Here is a 17,867-nt window from a genome sequence, read left to right as displayed (position 1 = left end):
TATGTTTCTACAAGATACTTTTGAAAAGTATTTTTAATTGCATTTTAGTTATTCTTTTTCCTGTCTATCTCAGCCATGAGCCTTGGCTCCATCACTTTGGAAGTTTAGAGCTCAATGAAGGGCAGGTACACAGCATTTTTTTCCCAGGATGCCTCTGATTCTAAATTGATGATGATGACTGTTTGTGTGTGTGTGTGTGTGTGTGTAACACAGATATCAAGGGAGTTAACTTTTGAACTCTGTTTCAAAGACTCTGAAAGGTGGGTGAGAAGCAAAATCAAAAACTGCCTTATTGTGATGGATCCTAAGCCCCAAGGCAGTAGCAGAAGAAATAAAGCTCTCTCCTGTTTTCTTTTGCTCACGAACAGATTTTGGTAAACTCTCTATGCCATTCACACATTTTTGGGACTGTGCCATGACATGCCTTCATTTCAACCAAGAGGATGCAAACTCCTAGAATAACTTAGGCTTTTAAGAAGTCCTTAAAACTTTTAATGATGCCTGTGTAAAAATGTTGCTTTTAGGGATATGACTTTTGTCCAATGTAATGTTTAGTGATTTTTAAAATTTGGGGCTCTGTGCTTTATGGCTTTTGGAAAGATCCTCCATGATCACACAAACATCGTATTTTTGACGTTCTACCAGCTCTCAGAGACAGTCTGCTTCTCTCCATAGGTTGTGCATCTCTGGCTCTCAGATACTCCCAGTAGCACCCTCGGCCCCTCCCCTGCCGGGCCCTGGTTGCACAGGGGTTGCTCACCTTCCAGCGTGTTCATCCCTCGAAGAAGAGGTTTATGATGTGGATGGAAAGATGGAAGAGTATTTCGCTTTTGACAGAAGAGAAGAGTAAATAGAATTTTCTTTGACATTGATGTAATAGTATAATAATATTAACTTGGTTGGCATTTATTTTGATTATATGCTCACTTAATGTTTGGTGTATTTTTCACTTATCCAAAGATTTTCCATGCTTTTGAGAGCAATGTGCTTCCAAAAGTTTTTAGATTCCTAGCAGGAAGTGTATGTGCTAGAGCCACGCTTCCCTTTCTTTTTGACAACATGGTGCACACCGAAAACAATAATTGTGTACAGCATGCTGGTGAAAGTGGACAAGGCTGCTGGTGGCCTTCATGCCCATGGGGGCTTCTGGTATCCTGTACCTGACTGACCAGAAGGGCAAAGGGGAAGGTTCAGTCTCTGCACTAAATGCATATTTGGTTCTTAAACAAAAGCTACAAATATAATAAAAATTTGCCTCCTGATTGAAAGTTGGTACGTTAAAAAGTGTGCTGTTTAAACAAGAACGCTGTGTTTATTTACATATGTATCATGTACATAGATGCATGCATGTTAGATAGATAGCATTATTTTAACTGTGACCGTTGACACTTGTAGTAATTAGAGTGGGTTTTATCCTTAGTGACGACGAATGCCTTGAACCGAAATCAGCTCGGCATCGTAGGACGTGGCGTAAACATGGACTTCCTCCCGTTTCCCCTCATGACTGCATCAAAGATGCGGTGGCTGCAGAAGTGTTTGATGACGTCTGGACAAACGTGGTAGAAATATTGGAAGAGCTGATTAGAAAAAACTGGGAAATTACACTCACAGGTACTTATTTCTAGAATTTGGCCTAATGAAAAGGAAAAAAAGACCCCTGTTCCTTAGCTGTGTGCCCCGCTCCCCAGCTTGGCCACACCTAGGACGTGATTGGGGTGAGAAGGGAAGTGGGTTTTCTGCCTTTGTTCACAAGTGATCTTTAGTCACTTCGAAAAGGGCATTATTGAGCCAGCCCTGATGGCCTAGTGGTTAAAGTTTGGTGTGCTCCACTTTGGTGGCCCAGGTGCAGTTCCTGGGTGTGGAACCACACCACCTCTCTGTCAGTAGCCATGCTGTGGGAGTGGCTTACATAGGACAACTAGAAGGACTTTCAACTAGGATATACAACTTTGTACTGGGACTCTGGGGAGGGGGATAAAAAAGGAGAGGAAGACTGGCAAGAGATATTAGCTCAGGGTGGATCTTTCCCAGCAAAAAAACAAAAAAGAAAATGGACATTATTGTTTTTTGAATGATAAAAATAATATATATGCACTCAGGGAAAAAAACACAGAAATAGACAAGAAAGAGGCTAGAGGTCATTCTTGTGTGTGTGGTAAAAAAACTCACCTAACTATTCTCTAATAATGGGATACTGGTTTTTAATTGTTTATGACATTACTTGTAAAGTAAAATTTAAACAGTTAATTTAACAGTCCCTGCATTTAACCATATAAAATATTTTCTAAACCACTTGAAATTGAGCAGAAACAAATCATAGAAATGTCAGTGGTGGACGTTAATGACTAGCATTATGTAATCAATTTGTACAATAGGGTAATGATCATGTTAATGTCAATATTTTTCTTTTTCCAACCAAAGGGATTAGTTGGGATATTATAAACTACTGAGAATCTTTCTCGCTCCAGTTTATAATCCCTATATTTCCACCTACCACTGAAATGATAGGCATTTCATAATGTGTGTGTGGAGAGGTGTCACATGGCTCTGTGTCATCCCTGCCCTCTACAGCAAGGTTCAGTGGTCATAACAGACTCGTGGTAACTCAAGAACAAGTATTCTGTTTGTTGTTTTTTTTTTTTGTGAGGAAGATTGGCCCTGAGCTAACATCTGTTGCCAAGCTTCCTCATTTTGCCTGAGGAAGATTGTCCCTGAGCTAACATCTGTGCCAATCTTCCTCTATTTTGTATGTGGGACACTGCCACATCATGGCTTGATGAGTGATGTATAGGTCTGTGCCCAGGATCCGAACCTGCAACCTCCAGGTCACCGAAGCAGAGTGCGCAAACTTGACCACTACACCACTGAGCTGGCCCTTCCTTTTTTTTTTTTTTCCTTTTTTATGTGAGCCACCACCACAGCATGGCTGCTAACAGACGAGTGGTGTAGGTCCACGCCCTGGAACAAAACCTGGGCTGCTGATGTGGAGCATGCCAGAGTTAACTACTAGGCAACTGGGACTGGCCCCAAATAATTCTCTTTGAATAATGAATTTTAAGTACATGTATTAGATAATATGTTTCTTAATAATATTGATTTTTCTGTTGCCACAGAAGGAAAAAAACAGAAAGAAAACTTGAAAGTAGCTGAGAATAAATCTCCACACCTACTCATATCCCGTATTAACACTGATGTATCCAGTGTCCCCCCATCCAGAAGTTCTGAAACTCGAAGTGTGTCCCTGGCTTCTCATCTTAATCCAGCTCAGGTAGATACTTTCCCACAAGTCTTTCTCTTTCCTTCAATGTTCATATCTCTGGCCTCAGTTTGTCAAGAGTGCCAGTCTATTAAAGTCTGTTAGCAAGTTATTTGGGTCTGTTTGTCAATAAGACTAAGATTTAACAATAATTATTTCATGGAGTTTAATAGAATCATCATCTTCTTTAATAGAGCAGGGACACTCAGATTTGAGATTTTTGCACCTGCTTTGAGCTGTAGAGCTGTTTCCATGTTTTTGAAGAGAGAAAAAGCTTCCTCCCAATATTTCTAGCCAATTTGAAGGTTACAGACCTTGTCCTCTCCTCCCGACAGAGTGATGAAAGAATCGACCAATGAGTATGCCTTGGGTTCATTCCACATCTATTGAGTCTGTATTAAGTGGACTGTATTAGGTGTTCTGAGGAGATACATAGTTGAACAAAGCGTAGTTCCTGACCTAGTAAAACAAGAAGTATAATACAAGTCAGATGCAATGCATTCTGTGAGCGATGTGCAAAGACAGTGATGTGGGAAAATAAAGGAGAGAATCATACATTCTGGCTGGAGCTTGAGGCTTGAGCTCTTAGATTCGAGGTGGAATTTGAGCAGAAATGTGAACAAATGAGCAGGGCTTCCATGGGTAGGAAGTCTGCGTGGGTCATTTCGGGCCAAGAAAATGCATGGAGGCGTGAAGGTCGGGGCGTGTCTGGGGAACAGTGATTGGACTGAGGGTTAGAGGTTAGGATACTGGGACCAGCAGCAGCATTGTGGCAAGACCAGGGTATTTAGAATCAGGAGACCTATAATGAGAATTATTTTGTCTATATCGTTTAACTTTTCTAAACTTTAGTTTCCTTATCTATAGAATGAGGAGAATAATACATTGTCCAAGGGGTTGTTGTGGAGATAACATCATATAAGTCTGTGAGAGCTCCTAACATGGAACTGGATATATACTAGGCACTCAATAAATTTTTCTCAAAATGTGTCCTTATTCAAAGATCTAGTGGAAAATGAGGCTGGAAAGGATGAGGTGTTCATGGGAGACCTTCAGTGGTGCTAAGGAGTTTGGACATGTTCTGCACAGCCTACCTTGTGTGGGGGAGCAGAGAAAAAGGATAAGACAGGATTCCTGGTCTTCAGGTCCATACACTTTCCTTGGAGGGAGTCAAGCCATGCCAAACAATACTACACACACGAACACACACACACACGATAAGGCAATCTAGTAGACAGTAGAGTGGATGAGAGTTTGATCTCTGGGTATAGACTACAAGTTTGGAACCCGACGTCACAATTTATTAGCTCTGTCATCCTTTTTTTTTTTTTTTTAAAAGATTGGTGCCTGAGCTTACATCTGTTGCCAATCTTTTTTTTTTTTTTCTTTCTCCCCAAAGCCCACCAGTACATAGTTGTATATTCTAGTTGTAGGTTCCTCTGGTTGTGCTATGTGGGATGCCGCCTCAGCATGGCTTGATGAGTGGTGCGAGGTCTGCGCCCAGGAGATAAACCGGTGAAACCCTGGGCCACCGAAGCAGAGTGTGGGAACACAACCACTTGGCCATGGGGCTGGCCCAGCTCTGTGATCTTGAATCAGTTCTTTTCTCTCAAAATCTCCGTATCATTATCTATGGGATCTATGAGGTAGGAAGCTGTGAGAATTAAAAGATATAAGACATTTACTACAGTGTGTGGCATAGAGTAGGCACTCAATAAGTGTTAGCTTTTATTATCAAATACTAATTATGTATTATATTGTATTATAATTATAATTAGATGTCCTATAGCTCATAAATGCTGTGGAGTTCGAAGGAAGAATAGCACACCCTTCACAAAGTAGAGTAAGACATGAACTAAGATAATAGGCAAGACTTGTTAAGCTGAAGAAGAAAAGGGAGGATGTTCGAGGCAGCTGAGATATGCACCTGGCATATATACAATATGCAAATAAACAGCATACTGTTGCGAGATTAAAGGACACAGGCCTGAATAGGCCATGCGGTTCAGCAGGCAGGGGTTTAAAACAAAAATATCTAATAGGATTGTTCTCTTCGCTAGTGTATGGGCTTTACAGTAGGTCTTCTTTGCTTTTGCTGTTCAGAGTAGCTTTTAGAATTGCGACCAGCTTATTGTATTTTTTGGTCTCTTTAAATTGCTCTGACAGGCTCAACAGTATTTCCCCCTTTGCATATTAGAGTAGGCACTATAAATCACATAAAAATGAACAGATGATGACAACATAGAAAAGAACCTTTAAGTATCAGCCAATACAAATAAACAAGAAATATGGAAATTTCAAAATCTAGTTTTTTCAGATTTTTTGTTGTTTTTAAAGCTTTTTATGGTTTTTAAAAATTTTTTTACAGCTGTTGTGTTGTTTTCATTTGGATAAATGTTAAAAGAAAATGAATGGACAGCAAGTTTAAAAGTAAAAATAAAATTCTAATAGAGCCCACTTTGAAACAGTCAAAGCGTTCTAGTGGTAATTATAATATATCTTAATTTATTCCTCTAACATTTCTTTTTATGTATATTCAATATGGGGAAGATGTGATTGGGGTTGCTACATCTGTTCTTGAACTAGAATAGAATTCTAGTGTTAACATCCTGCTTGCCTGAATCTAAATATTATTTTATTTATTAATTTATATTGAAAGATAACATTTATTTTAGTTAATTAATTAATTAATTAGTTTTGCTTAAGGAAGATGATCCCTGTGCTAACATCTGTGCCAATCTTCCTCTATTTTGTGTGTTGTTTTATTTTTATTTATTTATTGTTATTGAGGTCACATTGGTTTATAACATATAAATTTCAGGAGTACATCATTGTATTTCTACTCTCTATAGACTACATCGTGTTCACCACCAAAAGTCTAGTTGCCTAAATATTATTTTAAATCCTAGTCGGTCATATTGTGGGACTGAAGAGGGAATTAATAATTGCTTAGCCCTTACTTCATGCTTTTGCAAATGTTATCTGATTTAATTCTCACTATAACTCTGTGAAGTAGGTATCATTATCCCCAGCTTAAAGATTAGGAAATTAAAACTCTAAGAACAATGTAGTCTTTCCAAGGTCACCAACCAGGAAGCAGTTAGAACTGGGAGGCAAAGGTAAGCCTTTGAGATCTGTGCTTGGGTATGTTCCCAGGCTGTCCTGCTCTCCTGGGCAGCTCCCTGGGGCAAGCTGAGGAGGATGAGGGTAGGAGAAGAGGTCCAAGGCAAGCAGACCAGTTAGGAGCTGCGACACCTTTTCTTTGCTTCTCCAAGATCCGCTGTCTTCCTCCCCTTGGTGTGCCCTGGACGCTGATACGCACTGACTGCAGCTGAGGGCTCCCTCGCCTGCAGCTTCCGGGAGCTCAGAGCGCGGGAGGAGAGTGGGGTTTTGCTTCGTTTTCTCCTGGCCTCTCTACCAGGTCACAGTGCATTGGTGACATTTCTCCATGCAGCCACCCTTTCCAGATTCCAGGAAACTCTCCCTCACTTCTTGTTCTTCTGGGCCTTGGTGTGGCTGTGTGTCCCACTGTTATAAGCCTTGGGGGAATCAAGCTATTCCTTGTTAAACTCTCTTTCCACATCGTGTAAAATATGGCCCCTTTATTAAATTTTCCTCAGATTAGTCAGTTTGGGGGCAAGATTTGTTTCCTGCTGATTCCTCACAGGCATCAGTAATTACAATGACACTGGATGCTTTTCCATTTTTATTGTTTTTGCTTTTCTCAGATTCATCGCTTCTCCAGCAACTTTTATAGTGATTTGAATGGTGTGATGACAATTCAAGCAAAACCGCTTCAGCAGAGACCTACCTATTTTGCAGATAAAACACAGTACGTATGATGCGGGCTCGGCAAGCCAAGGAGTCGAAAGAAAGATTTCTTAGACTCTCAAGGTCCGGCAGTAGTGCTCTTTTATTCAGAGAATAGCATGGAGTAGCATGGGGACAGGACCCATGGGCAGTAAAGTGCTGCCACGTGGGGACAGGACCCATGGGCAGTGAAGAGCTGCAGCATGGGGACAGGACCCATGGGGAGTGAAGAGCTGCCACATGGGGACAGGACCCATGGGCAGTAAAGTGCTGCTGCATGGAGACAGGACCCATGGGCAGTGAAGAGCTGCAGCATGGGGACAGGACCCATGGGGAGTAAGAGCTGCAGCATGGGGACAGGACCCATGGGCAGGAAGAGCTGCAGGATGGGGAAAGGACCCATGGGCAGTAAGAGCTGCAGCATGGGGACAGGACCCATGGGGAGTGAAGAGCTGCAGCACCGGGACGGGACCCATGGACAGGGAAGAGCTACACTGGGTTGAGGGCAGGGCTAAATTTATAAGGCATAGGTATGTGAGTTATTTCTTTACAAGACAAAGGAAAGATCATGTAAAAAAAGTTGTTAAAATGGTATCAGTGCAGGTTGGGGTCTGGTTATCGGGTGGTCTTATAACTTTGGACACGAATCAGTTCGGATCAGGTCAGGACATCTTATATTTCCCAGAGGATGATATAGATCGGTATGTAGGGCAGGACACCTTGGGCTTCTCTCCCTGGGGCAGCCTTGATCATCATCACGTATAAGAAATAACTCCCCAGCCTCTTTCCTGTGCTGGACACACTGGAGCACTGAAGACCACAGAGGACATGAGATAATGAGAATCCCATTTAATCCCACGATCCAGGTGTGCCTGGATCCAGCCACCGTGTACGAATAAAAACACACTGTTCTGATATCAACCACACAACAGTTACTATTAGGTTGGAGCAGATAAGAAAGGGGGACTGTAACTGAGAATTCTTAATCTTGTGTGCTGTGCTATTTGATTACAAATAGTGAGAAACTTAGATCATTTTTCCAGTGGATGATTCTTCATTGACATTGAAATTGGATTGGAAATGAGAGTCTGTCCATTCATTCAACAAATACTTAGGACTGTTTTCTATGTTACCAGGCACTGTCCGAGACTAGGCCTAGTAATGGGCAAATATATATGTGTGCTCTTCTCGCAGTGCTTACATCTGAGTAATTAATTTGATTTGCCTCCCCCAGGAATGAGCAAGAGGACAAATCATTGGGTGTAGGAGCCAGCGCTCTTTCCTCCGCACGGTATCGTCTGGGACGAATCTCAGATAGCCGTGGGCTACAGAGTTCTGCAAAGAAAACACCGACACATAGGAGACTGCCTTCTCTTACTTCCGACTCGCAGAGAATGAAAACCCCCAATGTGTGCAGTGAGGAAGTTCTTAGGGGAACAAAACTGTAAGTCTTGTTTCCTTCACGGTAAACCAAAGGCCACGGAGGACAGAGACACTTGTCAAATAGGGCTTATGGTTTATTCCAGACAAAGCATCCTCTGTCACATTTTATGTGGACACTTTTCTAAATAGTTCATCAACTTGAGTATTTACCAGGAGTTCGTTCCAGGAGTATACTTAGCTGCATACCAGAATGTAAAGTCAGGCAGTGCATCCCATGGCACAGGCAGTGAGGCAAAATGAAACTAATAGTGACGTGATCTTGGATGGCCTTCAGTGGCCTTGTCTGTAAAACTAATAATTCACTAATGCTTTTAAATTGCATGATTAATACTTTTATTGTGAGGTTTAATTAATTAATGTATGTAAAATGCTTTAAAATAAAAGGAGCGTATGCTGACTAGTTTTTATCTCTAAGGATGTGTTTCCCTCTATATAGGGAGTTTCAGAAAAGCTTTTGACCTTAGGGACCAACATCAAATCATCGCCTTATTAGAAAGGAATCTGTGTCTTCCTTTATCGTGGAATTACGAGGGAGCTTTCCAGCTTTCCCACCTACTCAAGTGTCAGCCCATACTTAGGTTAATAGCAGCTAGTGTTTTTTGATTGCTTTCTGTGTTACCAGCAACAGGTAAATGAATCACATTTATTATTTATTCCCTACCACAAACTTTTTGAGTGGGTACTCATATTATCCCAAATCGAAAATGAGGAAACAGAGGCTGTTTCTTTAGTTGAATAACTTGCCAAAGATCGTCCCACCAGGGGTGGCCGAGCTGGGACGCCCCCACAGCACTGTCTAGTTTTGGAGGTCATCCCCTGGACCACTGAGCCACGGGTTCTCTGCAGCAAGGGAGGGAGTTACAGAGGGGTCCCCCGGAAGGGGTGGCAGGTGAAAGCAGGTGCCAGTACTTAACCAACAACTGGCTACGTTACATGGCACCACTTCCAGCTTTTTGATAGTAATGTTTCCTTCACAATTTGGAACTGATATTTCCAGCTTTGTTTGGATCTGCTCTGCTAATTCTTTCAAGGTCTCCCTCCTTCCTCTCGCTGTGGCCACCTGGGACCCCTTCCTCACCCCATGCCCATGTCAACAGCACATCACTGGCTCCCTCTTCCTCCCGGTCCACCTGGGCTCCGCTCTCAGGCTTTTGTTGAAAACCTTTTCTCTTTCCTTTTGAAATAAATTCAGACGCCTCCACTGTACATTCCCTTCTTGTGCTGGCCCCTCCCTATCTGTAGACCTGTGTTTTCCAACATTTTTGGTTTGATTTCCATGCTAAGGAGCCCATTTAGAGTATCTTTTCTAATTCCTCCTCCACCTGTGGAATTTTTTTTGTTTTTTTTTGAGGAAGATTAGCCCTGAGCTAACATCTGCTGCCACTGTCCTCTTTTTGCTGAGGAAGACTGGCCCTGAGCTAACATCTGTGCCCATCTTCCTCTACTTTATATGTGGGATGCCTACCACAGCATGGCATGCCAAGCGGTGCCATGTCCGCACCTGGGATCCAAAGCAGCAAACCCTGGGCCGCTGAAGAGGAACTTTTGAACTTAATCGTTGCACCGCTGGCCAGCCCCCCACCCGGGAATTTAATACTACAAATACACTATATATGGTTCATGTACTTTTTTTTATATCTGTGTTTTACACATACAAAGAGTAGGATATTTTTGTCCCATCGAGAACCAATATTTACCCTTTGGGGACAACATCACCCTCTTTGATGTACAAACCTCTTTCCCAGTACTTCTCATCAGTTTTTTCTTTGACCCACAAACATACCAGCCATGCGTATTCTAACTTCCATGATTTTGTTCATGATCTTTCACTTTTATTGAAATAACATATTTTTTCTAATTATCGAAATACTGCAGGTTCATTGTGGAACATTAGGACAATACCAAAAATCTGAGTAGAAATCAAAGATCACCTGTATGCCCAACACAGAAATATAAAAATGACAACTGTTAGTAAACTTACTACCAATTTTGTCTGTAACTATATTTATTCCTTTCTTTCCATTATCTTTTTTCTAATACTGTTATCTCGCTATTGTATAATGTGGCACTTTTTCACCTACTTTTTTCACTTAACATTATTCACATTTCCCATATTTTTAAATATTTTTGAAAGCATGATTTTAATGAGTGAAAAATAATCATGTGGTTATGTATGTGATAATTTATCAAGTATTTCCCTATTACTGAAACTTTTCATTTCGTCTATATTTTCACTGTTGTAATCTGCAGCAAACATCTTTTTATATAAATCTTAATAAGGATGTCTTTAAATTGTTTCTTGATGGTGCAGGCCTAGAAGTAAAGCTACCAGGTCAAAGATTATGGTTGTTTTTAAGGCTCTTGAAATTTTTTTTTTTAAAGATTTTATTTTTTTCCTTTTTCTCCCCAAAGTCCCCGATACATAGTTGTATATTCTTCATTGTGGGTCCTTCTACTTGCGGCATGTGGGATGCTGCCTCAGCGTGGTCTGATGAGCAGTGCCATGTCTGCGCCCAGGATTCGAACCAATGAAACACTGGGCCGCCTGCAGCGGAGCCTGCGAACTTAACCACTCGGCCACGGGGCTAGCCCCTCTTGAAATATTTTTCCAAAGTTTTTCCTGGAATAGTTCTACCAGTTTATAGTCCCACTATAGTACAATACACAAGACGCTCTCTTTCCTGGCAGCCTCTAAACTTTGGGTTGTATGTGTATTTTAAAACTTGATAGGTGCAAAATTGTCATATTTTAACTTTCATAACTTTATTATTAGTGAATAAGTGAATTAGAATCTGTTTCTAGCATATCTATCCGTATTCTTGCACACAAACCAGACAATTTAATTTTTCAGTGTTAATGTGTGGTAGGGAAGCTCTCCTATCATCCTTACCCTTATTTTATTAAAATTTACTCACCCATCCTGACAAATAAGTTTTACCATCTGGTCATCAAATTCCAAAAGAAGAAAAAGTATCCCATTGGACTTCATAGCATTAAATCTATTAAAAATGTAAGAATAACTAACATTTTCACAATTTTTAGTTGTCCCATCAGAGAACATATTTTGCCCCCCCTTTTTGTGACATATCTCTTTTTTGTGACCTTACATAAAGTTTTGTAGTTTTTCTCATAGAAGCCCTGCACTTTTATAATTAATATTATCCTTCAATGATTGTTCCACTCCCTAAATTTCTACAGTCCTTATATTCAGAATCATAGACCATAGCACTTCATTATACAAACTGCATTGCGTTGTACTCTACTGCATGTGTTTTCAATGACTTATAAGCTCCTTAAGGGGAGGAAATAGCTCTTCGATTGTTTCTGTGTTCTGCACAGTGGCTGGCATAGCGCAGCACTCAGGAAATACAGGCTGACAGTCAGTGCTAAACAAGAAGGCGACTGGAGCTAGTGGTCCACTCTGGCTCACATTTGTCTTCCTGAAGCTCAGGTCATTCTACTTGGCGTTTCTTTGGGAAGGGAGAATGTGCTTAATGGCTCAGATCAGGAACTTCATCTAGGGTCTATCCCTCACTCTCTTTGCATCCGGATGCTAAGTGACGTGTTGTTGTGTTTATAGGCAAGCCGGCATAGACCGCCTGTCCTCCCCACCAGTTCAAACCTCGCGGAGCAGGTTACCCCCAATAGGCTCGGAGGCTGGTGAGCAGAGTGCGGCAGTTCCCGGATCTCGCCCAGTTTCTGTAAGACAGATTTCATTATATTTAAGAGCGCCATTTAGATAGTCTGTTGGGAAACAAACAAACAAACAAAAAATAATTTTGATGCTTCCAAATGAACTCAGTACCATAAATTATCTCCATAATCTGCTTCCTGAAAGTAAATGGCTTGTGAGAATTTACACGTGGTAGGGGGGTTTATTCACTATTTTGTGAAATAAACACGTGCCTTGAAATAAATCAGAAAGTCTGGGTATCAAGGAAATATCTGATGGTCAGAAGGTATAGAGAAGAAAATAGTATGAAGGCTAGGTGAGGAGACAGGCAGATCTGTGTTTGAATCCTGCCACACAAGCTCTCTGTACAATTTGGAGCAAATTAATCTCCCTGATCCATACTTTTCTCATCTACAGAAGGGCAATAATGATTCCTACCTCAAAGAAATGTTGTAAGGACTCAATGAATGTATAGATGCTGAATAATGCCTGGCATAAATTAAGAACTCACCCATTCCCAGAAGGCAAGAGTTGTAAAACTTTAATGTTTATCCTAAGAATGTTGTGGCTTAGAGTGAAATCATAAAAGAAGGCAAATATCACATTAAAAAAGTCTGAAGCTTCTCAAATACAGAATTACATTTCTCTTATGATTTAAATTAAGAATTTTATGTGGTTAAGTCTTTTAATTCATATTTACCTATTAGGACATGACCATTTTATCTGGTTAAATAATACAATTACATCATTAAAATATATTTTCATATTTATGCTTAGTAGACTTTATTCTCAGCAATATCTAAATAAAAGTTTTCAGATAAGCAAGTGAATGGATAAGTGAGTGAATGGTTAAAGCGTATATAGATTTCCCTTTGTCTTTTTAAGGATTGCATTTATTTTAAACAAGAACCTCTTATCCCTCCTTTAGTACAGAGGAAGGCATCCACAAAGCCGTGTGTTAAGTGCGATACCGGACAGTATAGAACGGTCGCCTCTTCGAGAAAGATCTCTGACTGTGGAACAGTTTTCAAGGCCCAGCACAACCCATACATTTCGGGTAGGTTCTCTGTTACCAATAACTTTGATTTTTAAAAATATTTGAAACCATAAAAGTGATCCCTCATTTTATTTTTCTTCTAACAGTCAGAGATGCCTCGAAAAAGTTCACTGACCGTGATGGAATTTGCTAGTCACACATGGACAGGTCAAGGTTTGACAGGTCAGTGTTCTCCATATATAAATAAAATGATGTAATATGTGACCTTTGAAGTTTCAGAAGGAGAAATTGAAGATGATCTCTATTCATAGGACTATTTTGACCATGTAAGAGGAAATACCAACTTTTTGTGGTCTATGACCTCAAAAATCTCTATAAAGAGCAAAATTGCAAAGACAAGCATTTGCCAGCTGTTGGTTGTAAAGGGGAAAATGCCCAAACGCTCTTTATTAACTTGGCGGCTCGTTCTCATAAAAAAGGAAAATGCTGTCTTATGTCCCTTAGGAGAAATCAGTGTTGCCGTCTGCTTTGGAATTTTCATGCTTTTCTCCTAAATGAAACCCTGATCTTAGTTCTCTTTGAAGACCTAATTATAAAAATGTTTGATAAAATTAATACAAATATCCTAATTATTTTATAATTTAGAGTTTTACAGATAAATACCCGTTCTCAGCCTCAGAGGCTGTTTGAAGCATAAAGTTTTTAGTCTGAATGCAGGCCAATGATGTGGTAATTTTCAAAACTGCTACCAACTCTTTTGTTCAAGGAGGCAACATAGCATTGTCATGAGTCATGAGGTGTTCCACTCTGCAGTCAATTGCCTGGTTTCCTCCCGGCTCTACTATCTACTAGCTGTGCAACCTTTGGAATGCCTCAACCTCTCTGGGCCTCAGTTTCTTCTTTTATAACAAGCTGAGTGAATAAAATAACTATTGGGAGAATGTATACAGAGGACCTAGCTAGATGCCAGGCATATACTGTTGCTCAAAAATCATAAACCATTTGTATTATAGATAATCTGAAATGTAAAGGATAATTTGCTGTTTTAAGGGAAATATTTAATATATTATAATTTTAAAATAAATGTAGTAAAATTTAAGCATTGGGACAACATAGGTTTATCATTGTTTACATGAGCTCTTCTATAGTTCAATATCATAGTGATGTCAAAGATTCTTCAGCCTTTCGAGATTTTTCTCCAGTGCTAATAGCTCTAGGCTACTGTGCCTTTTTGTTGCTTTTTTTCTTGTACGTTCCCTATCAGTGTTAGTGGTCATTGTCAATGACAACAGCTCCTTCTCTAAAAGGCAGCCATGCTATATTGTAGGTAATGCTCTTAACAGAATTGTGGCTGAGCAGGGGGAAAGTAAGCATCCAAGTTTGTTTATTAATCAATAACAAGGTAACAAGTGCTCACTCTGTGCCCAGTCCTGTGCTCAAGGCTGAAATTCAAACACCAAGGATGTTTTGGTCTGTGTCTCAAGGAACAGTCTAGTGGGGGAGATGGAGAGGGCTGTGAGAGTGGTGAGCAGGACCACCTAGCTGGAGATGCAGGTAGGTAAAGGGGCCTCTGGAGGAGGTGGGAGCCGCAGGCATCAGGATGAATGTCACGTGGTGTGTGAGACAGAAGGAGTGAAGGTTGACAAATATGATTCTGCGGACGGCCAGCAGACAGTGGTCCTGAGGAGGGAATCCAAGGACTCTTGATGAATTCAGTTTTGGAGACGTTGCCTGCAGCATGCTGAGGGGAGATGGCTAATAGTTTGTTGGGCTCACACAGCAGTAGAGATTAGGAGAGGGAACTGGGCTCTGAATTTGTTTTGAAATCTGCACTCTTAATTTTTTCACCAAATACTAAGTCAGTGTATTCTCTTGTCAATAACTTTGTGACAAATATTATTATTGATAGTTGGGAGCCTTTTTAATTTCTATAAAAGCGATCAAGGGTACATAAGAGAGATGTTTCTGTATTTCTAAGGATTTATTTCTTTTTCTCTGACATGCAGACATATCTCTTTCTTATTTTTGCCTCTGGGTCAAAAAGCACCAGGAACTATTAACTTAGGAACATTTGTTCTGTGGCAGAAAAAAAGGAGAAATTGAGGGGGTATCACCAACAGTGGGAAGGATCTTAAGGCAGCTGACATTGCTTCTGTCCCTGTGAAGTAGTAGGTCTGGCAGAGCTCCCTGCTCAACTTCCGGGGCCTTAGGGATCCACCTTGGGATAGAAGGTTCTTGCAAACCCACCAGCTCTGGGAGAACAGGTGGCCAGCACCCAGGCTTGGTGGAGGGGGAGCATACTTCCTTCTTCTCAGGACCCAAAATGGTGGTTTTTGCATATGACTATTTCCTGGTTTGTGTAAAAGTGAAATTAAAATAATTTTTTTCTTTTTAAAAAATATCATCTGCATGGAATGTACAAAACCATTCCTTTGAGAGCTGGAATTTTTAACATTTTAAGGAGAATTACTTTTGGTTGGTGTTTCAGGTTCACAGTATCAGTCTAAATCTTTTCAGAGGACAACCTTGACTTCCAGAAAGAGATTCCAAGTGGTGTCTTGATGTTCCTTCGGCAGACCTACAACGCGGTTGGAGCACGCAAAGCCTCAGCACACCATTTATCACTTGAAAAACGGAAGAACAAGTATTATATTATGTATGTTTGTCTGACGGTCTGAGATGTTAGACGATCTGAGAGAAATGCAAACAAATGGACAACTTAATTTTGAACACTTTGCACTGTAGAGAGAATACAAGTTAAACTCACCAAGCTTCTTCTTTATGGGGACCTTTATTCCAAGAAAAGTTCTTTAGGCTCTCCTGAGAAGAATCTGATATGTGTTTATAATCCGTCATTTTATCAATTATACATAGACACACACAGAATTTGTGTATGTATTCACATACTACTTAATATATAAGAGTATATTAATCTGGGAATATGCCATTCTGTAACTTTGTGTCTTGACATATTTTTTGTGTCTCATCCTGTTATTAATTCCGTCGAAATGCTAGTCACTAATAGATATTACTCCCTTTAGAAAATAGGAAAAATCCTAGTCACTAATAGATATTACTCCCTTCTTTAAAAAATAGCGAAGTCATCTTTGGTACAATATGCCAGTTTGACTCAGATTCAGATTGTTCTAGTCATGGTGCTGACTTTCTTAGGCCTTTTTTAAAAAGTACTTTCGTCACGAACTTCTTTGGGGAATGGCAGTGGCTAAGTTTCCCAAACCAATGTTGTTTTACTAGTTTTCATGTCAAATTCAGGCAGTCTATTTAAAAGGATCCCCAATTTATTGATTTTTCAAGCTGAATATAAACATATCTAAAATCTGTTGCATATGGTTTCATCTTGATAGTTTACAGTTGAAGTGCCCGTCCAGCGGAGGGGAAGCTTTGCAGCAGCATCTGCCTTGTTTGAGCACAATCTGATCTTTGCCCAGGTGTCACCTCTGCACAAAGCCTCCCCTGATCCCTCTGTCTAGAGCAGCAGCCCTCTCCACTCTCGGTCATCTTGCCCTGCTTTATTTTTCTTCCGAGCATGTGTCCCTATCTGACATTAATATAGGGAATGGAAGAGACAATGCAAAGAAGAAATGATCAAGCAGATGCAAGTCTCTAGGGTCATTTTTCTTTTGCTCCCTCCGCCCCATTTGTTTTCCTTTATGGTGATTTAAATCTTTAGACTCATTTTGATAATTCTCAGATCTCAAATCACCATAATTTCTTTTCTCTCAGATAATTATACATATATATATATATATTTTTTTTTTTTTCTGCTGGGAAAGATTTGCTCTGAGCTAACATCTGTTGCCAATCTTCCTCTTTCTTTTTTCCTCCCCAAAGCCCCAGTGCATGGTTGTATATTCTAGTTGTAAGTCCTTCTAGTTCTTCTATGAGAGCCATCGTCACAGCATAACAACTGACAGATGAGTGGTGTGGTTCCACGACCACCAAACTGGGGCCATTGAAGCAGAAAGAGGGCTGAACTTCAACCACTAGGCCATCAGGCTGGCTCTCAGATAATTATATTTTATCAATCTAATTTTCATTAACCCAAAATAAACTTTGTATATATATATATATATATATATATATGCATATATATATATATATGACAAATCATACACATATATAGTAAGTTATTTTCAGACATATTTCTGGTTGTAGGAAGAGAGGATTGTTGCCTACATATAGATGTCTGGAAATTAAAAAGTATGTGGGGACTGAAATTAGTGTTGAGCTTTATCACAGAGTGACGAAACAAAAAAGACCCTAGAGGCTTGCCTCCGATTGATCATTTCTCCTTGACATTCTCTATTCCACTTTCTACAGTAATGGAATATGTTAGGGAGTAGACACAAGAATGATCACTGAATCTACACGTCTTTTGAGTGGTCACAGCTTTGTAACTCTAGCAAATATTCCTACGGCTTCATTACCCACACAAAGGAGACCAAAGCAGTTTGAGAATTTTCTAAACTATCCATAAACATTAGCTAGAGAAACTTTCGAAGAGAAACTATCAGTGTCAATCTTGCAGTTGTTAAACATGAGGAATTCCTAGACATGTGAGCCGTCTGGAGCGCCTGTTCCTGAGGGTCTCCAGTTAAGTGCTCCCTGGTCTGTAATTACTGCTAACTGTGCCCTTGCTGTCCACCCTGCTCCTGCAGAACCATTCA

The 17,867-nt window shown here is 40.3% G+C and overlaps 1 protein-coding gene across 4 annotated transcripts in view; it reads left to right on the top strand.

Moving 5' to 3' along the window:
- Positions 1-17,307, top strand: part of FAM149A (family with sequence similarity 149 member A) — a 56,312-nt gene extending 39,005 nt beyond the window's left edge. For all 4 annotated transcript variants that reach the window (XM_014855768.3, XM_014855769.3, XM_070500000.1 and 1 more), the window contains 9 exons: positions 676-846; positions 1,421-1,611; positions 3,114-3,268; positions 6,985-7,088; positions 8,301-8,510; positions 12,090-12,210; positions 13,111-13,239; positions 13,326-13,401; positions 15,668-17,307. In XM_014855768.3, coding sequence (XP_014711254.3) covers positions 676-846; positions 1,421-1,611; positions 3,114-3,268; positions 6,985-7,088; positions 8,301-8,510; positions 12,090-12,210; positions 13,111-13,239; positions 13,326-13,401; positions 15,668-15,741 — 1,231 coding nt within the window. In that variant the 3' untranslated portion in view covers positions 15,742-17,307. The remainder of the gene's footprint in view (positions 1-675; positions 847-1,420; positions 1,612-3,113; positions 3,269-6,984; positions 7,089-8,300; positions 8,511-12,089; positions 12,211-13,110; positions 13,240-13,325; positions 13,402-15,667) is intronic.
- The last annotated feature ends 560 nt before the right edge of the window (positions 17,308-17,867 follow it).

The sequence above is a fragment of the Equus asinus genome, chromosome 27 (genome assembly GCF_041296235.1).
Source record: "Equus asinus isolate D_3611 breed Donkey chromosome 27, EquAss-T2T_v2, whole genome shotgun sequence".
Taxonomy (NCBI): Eukaryota; Metazoa; Chordata; class Mammalia; order Perissodactyla; family Equidae; genus Equus; species Equus asinus.
This window is presented reverse-complemented; position numbering and strand designations above follow the sequence as displayed.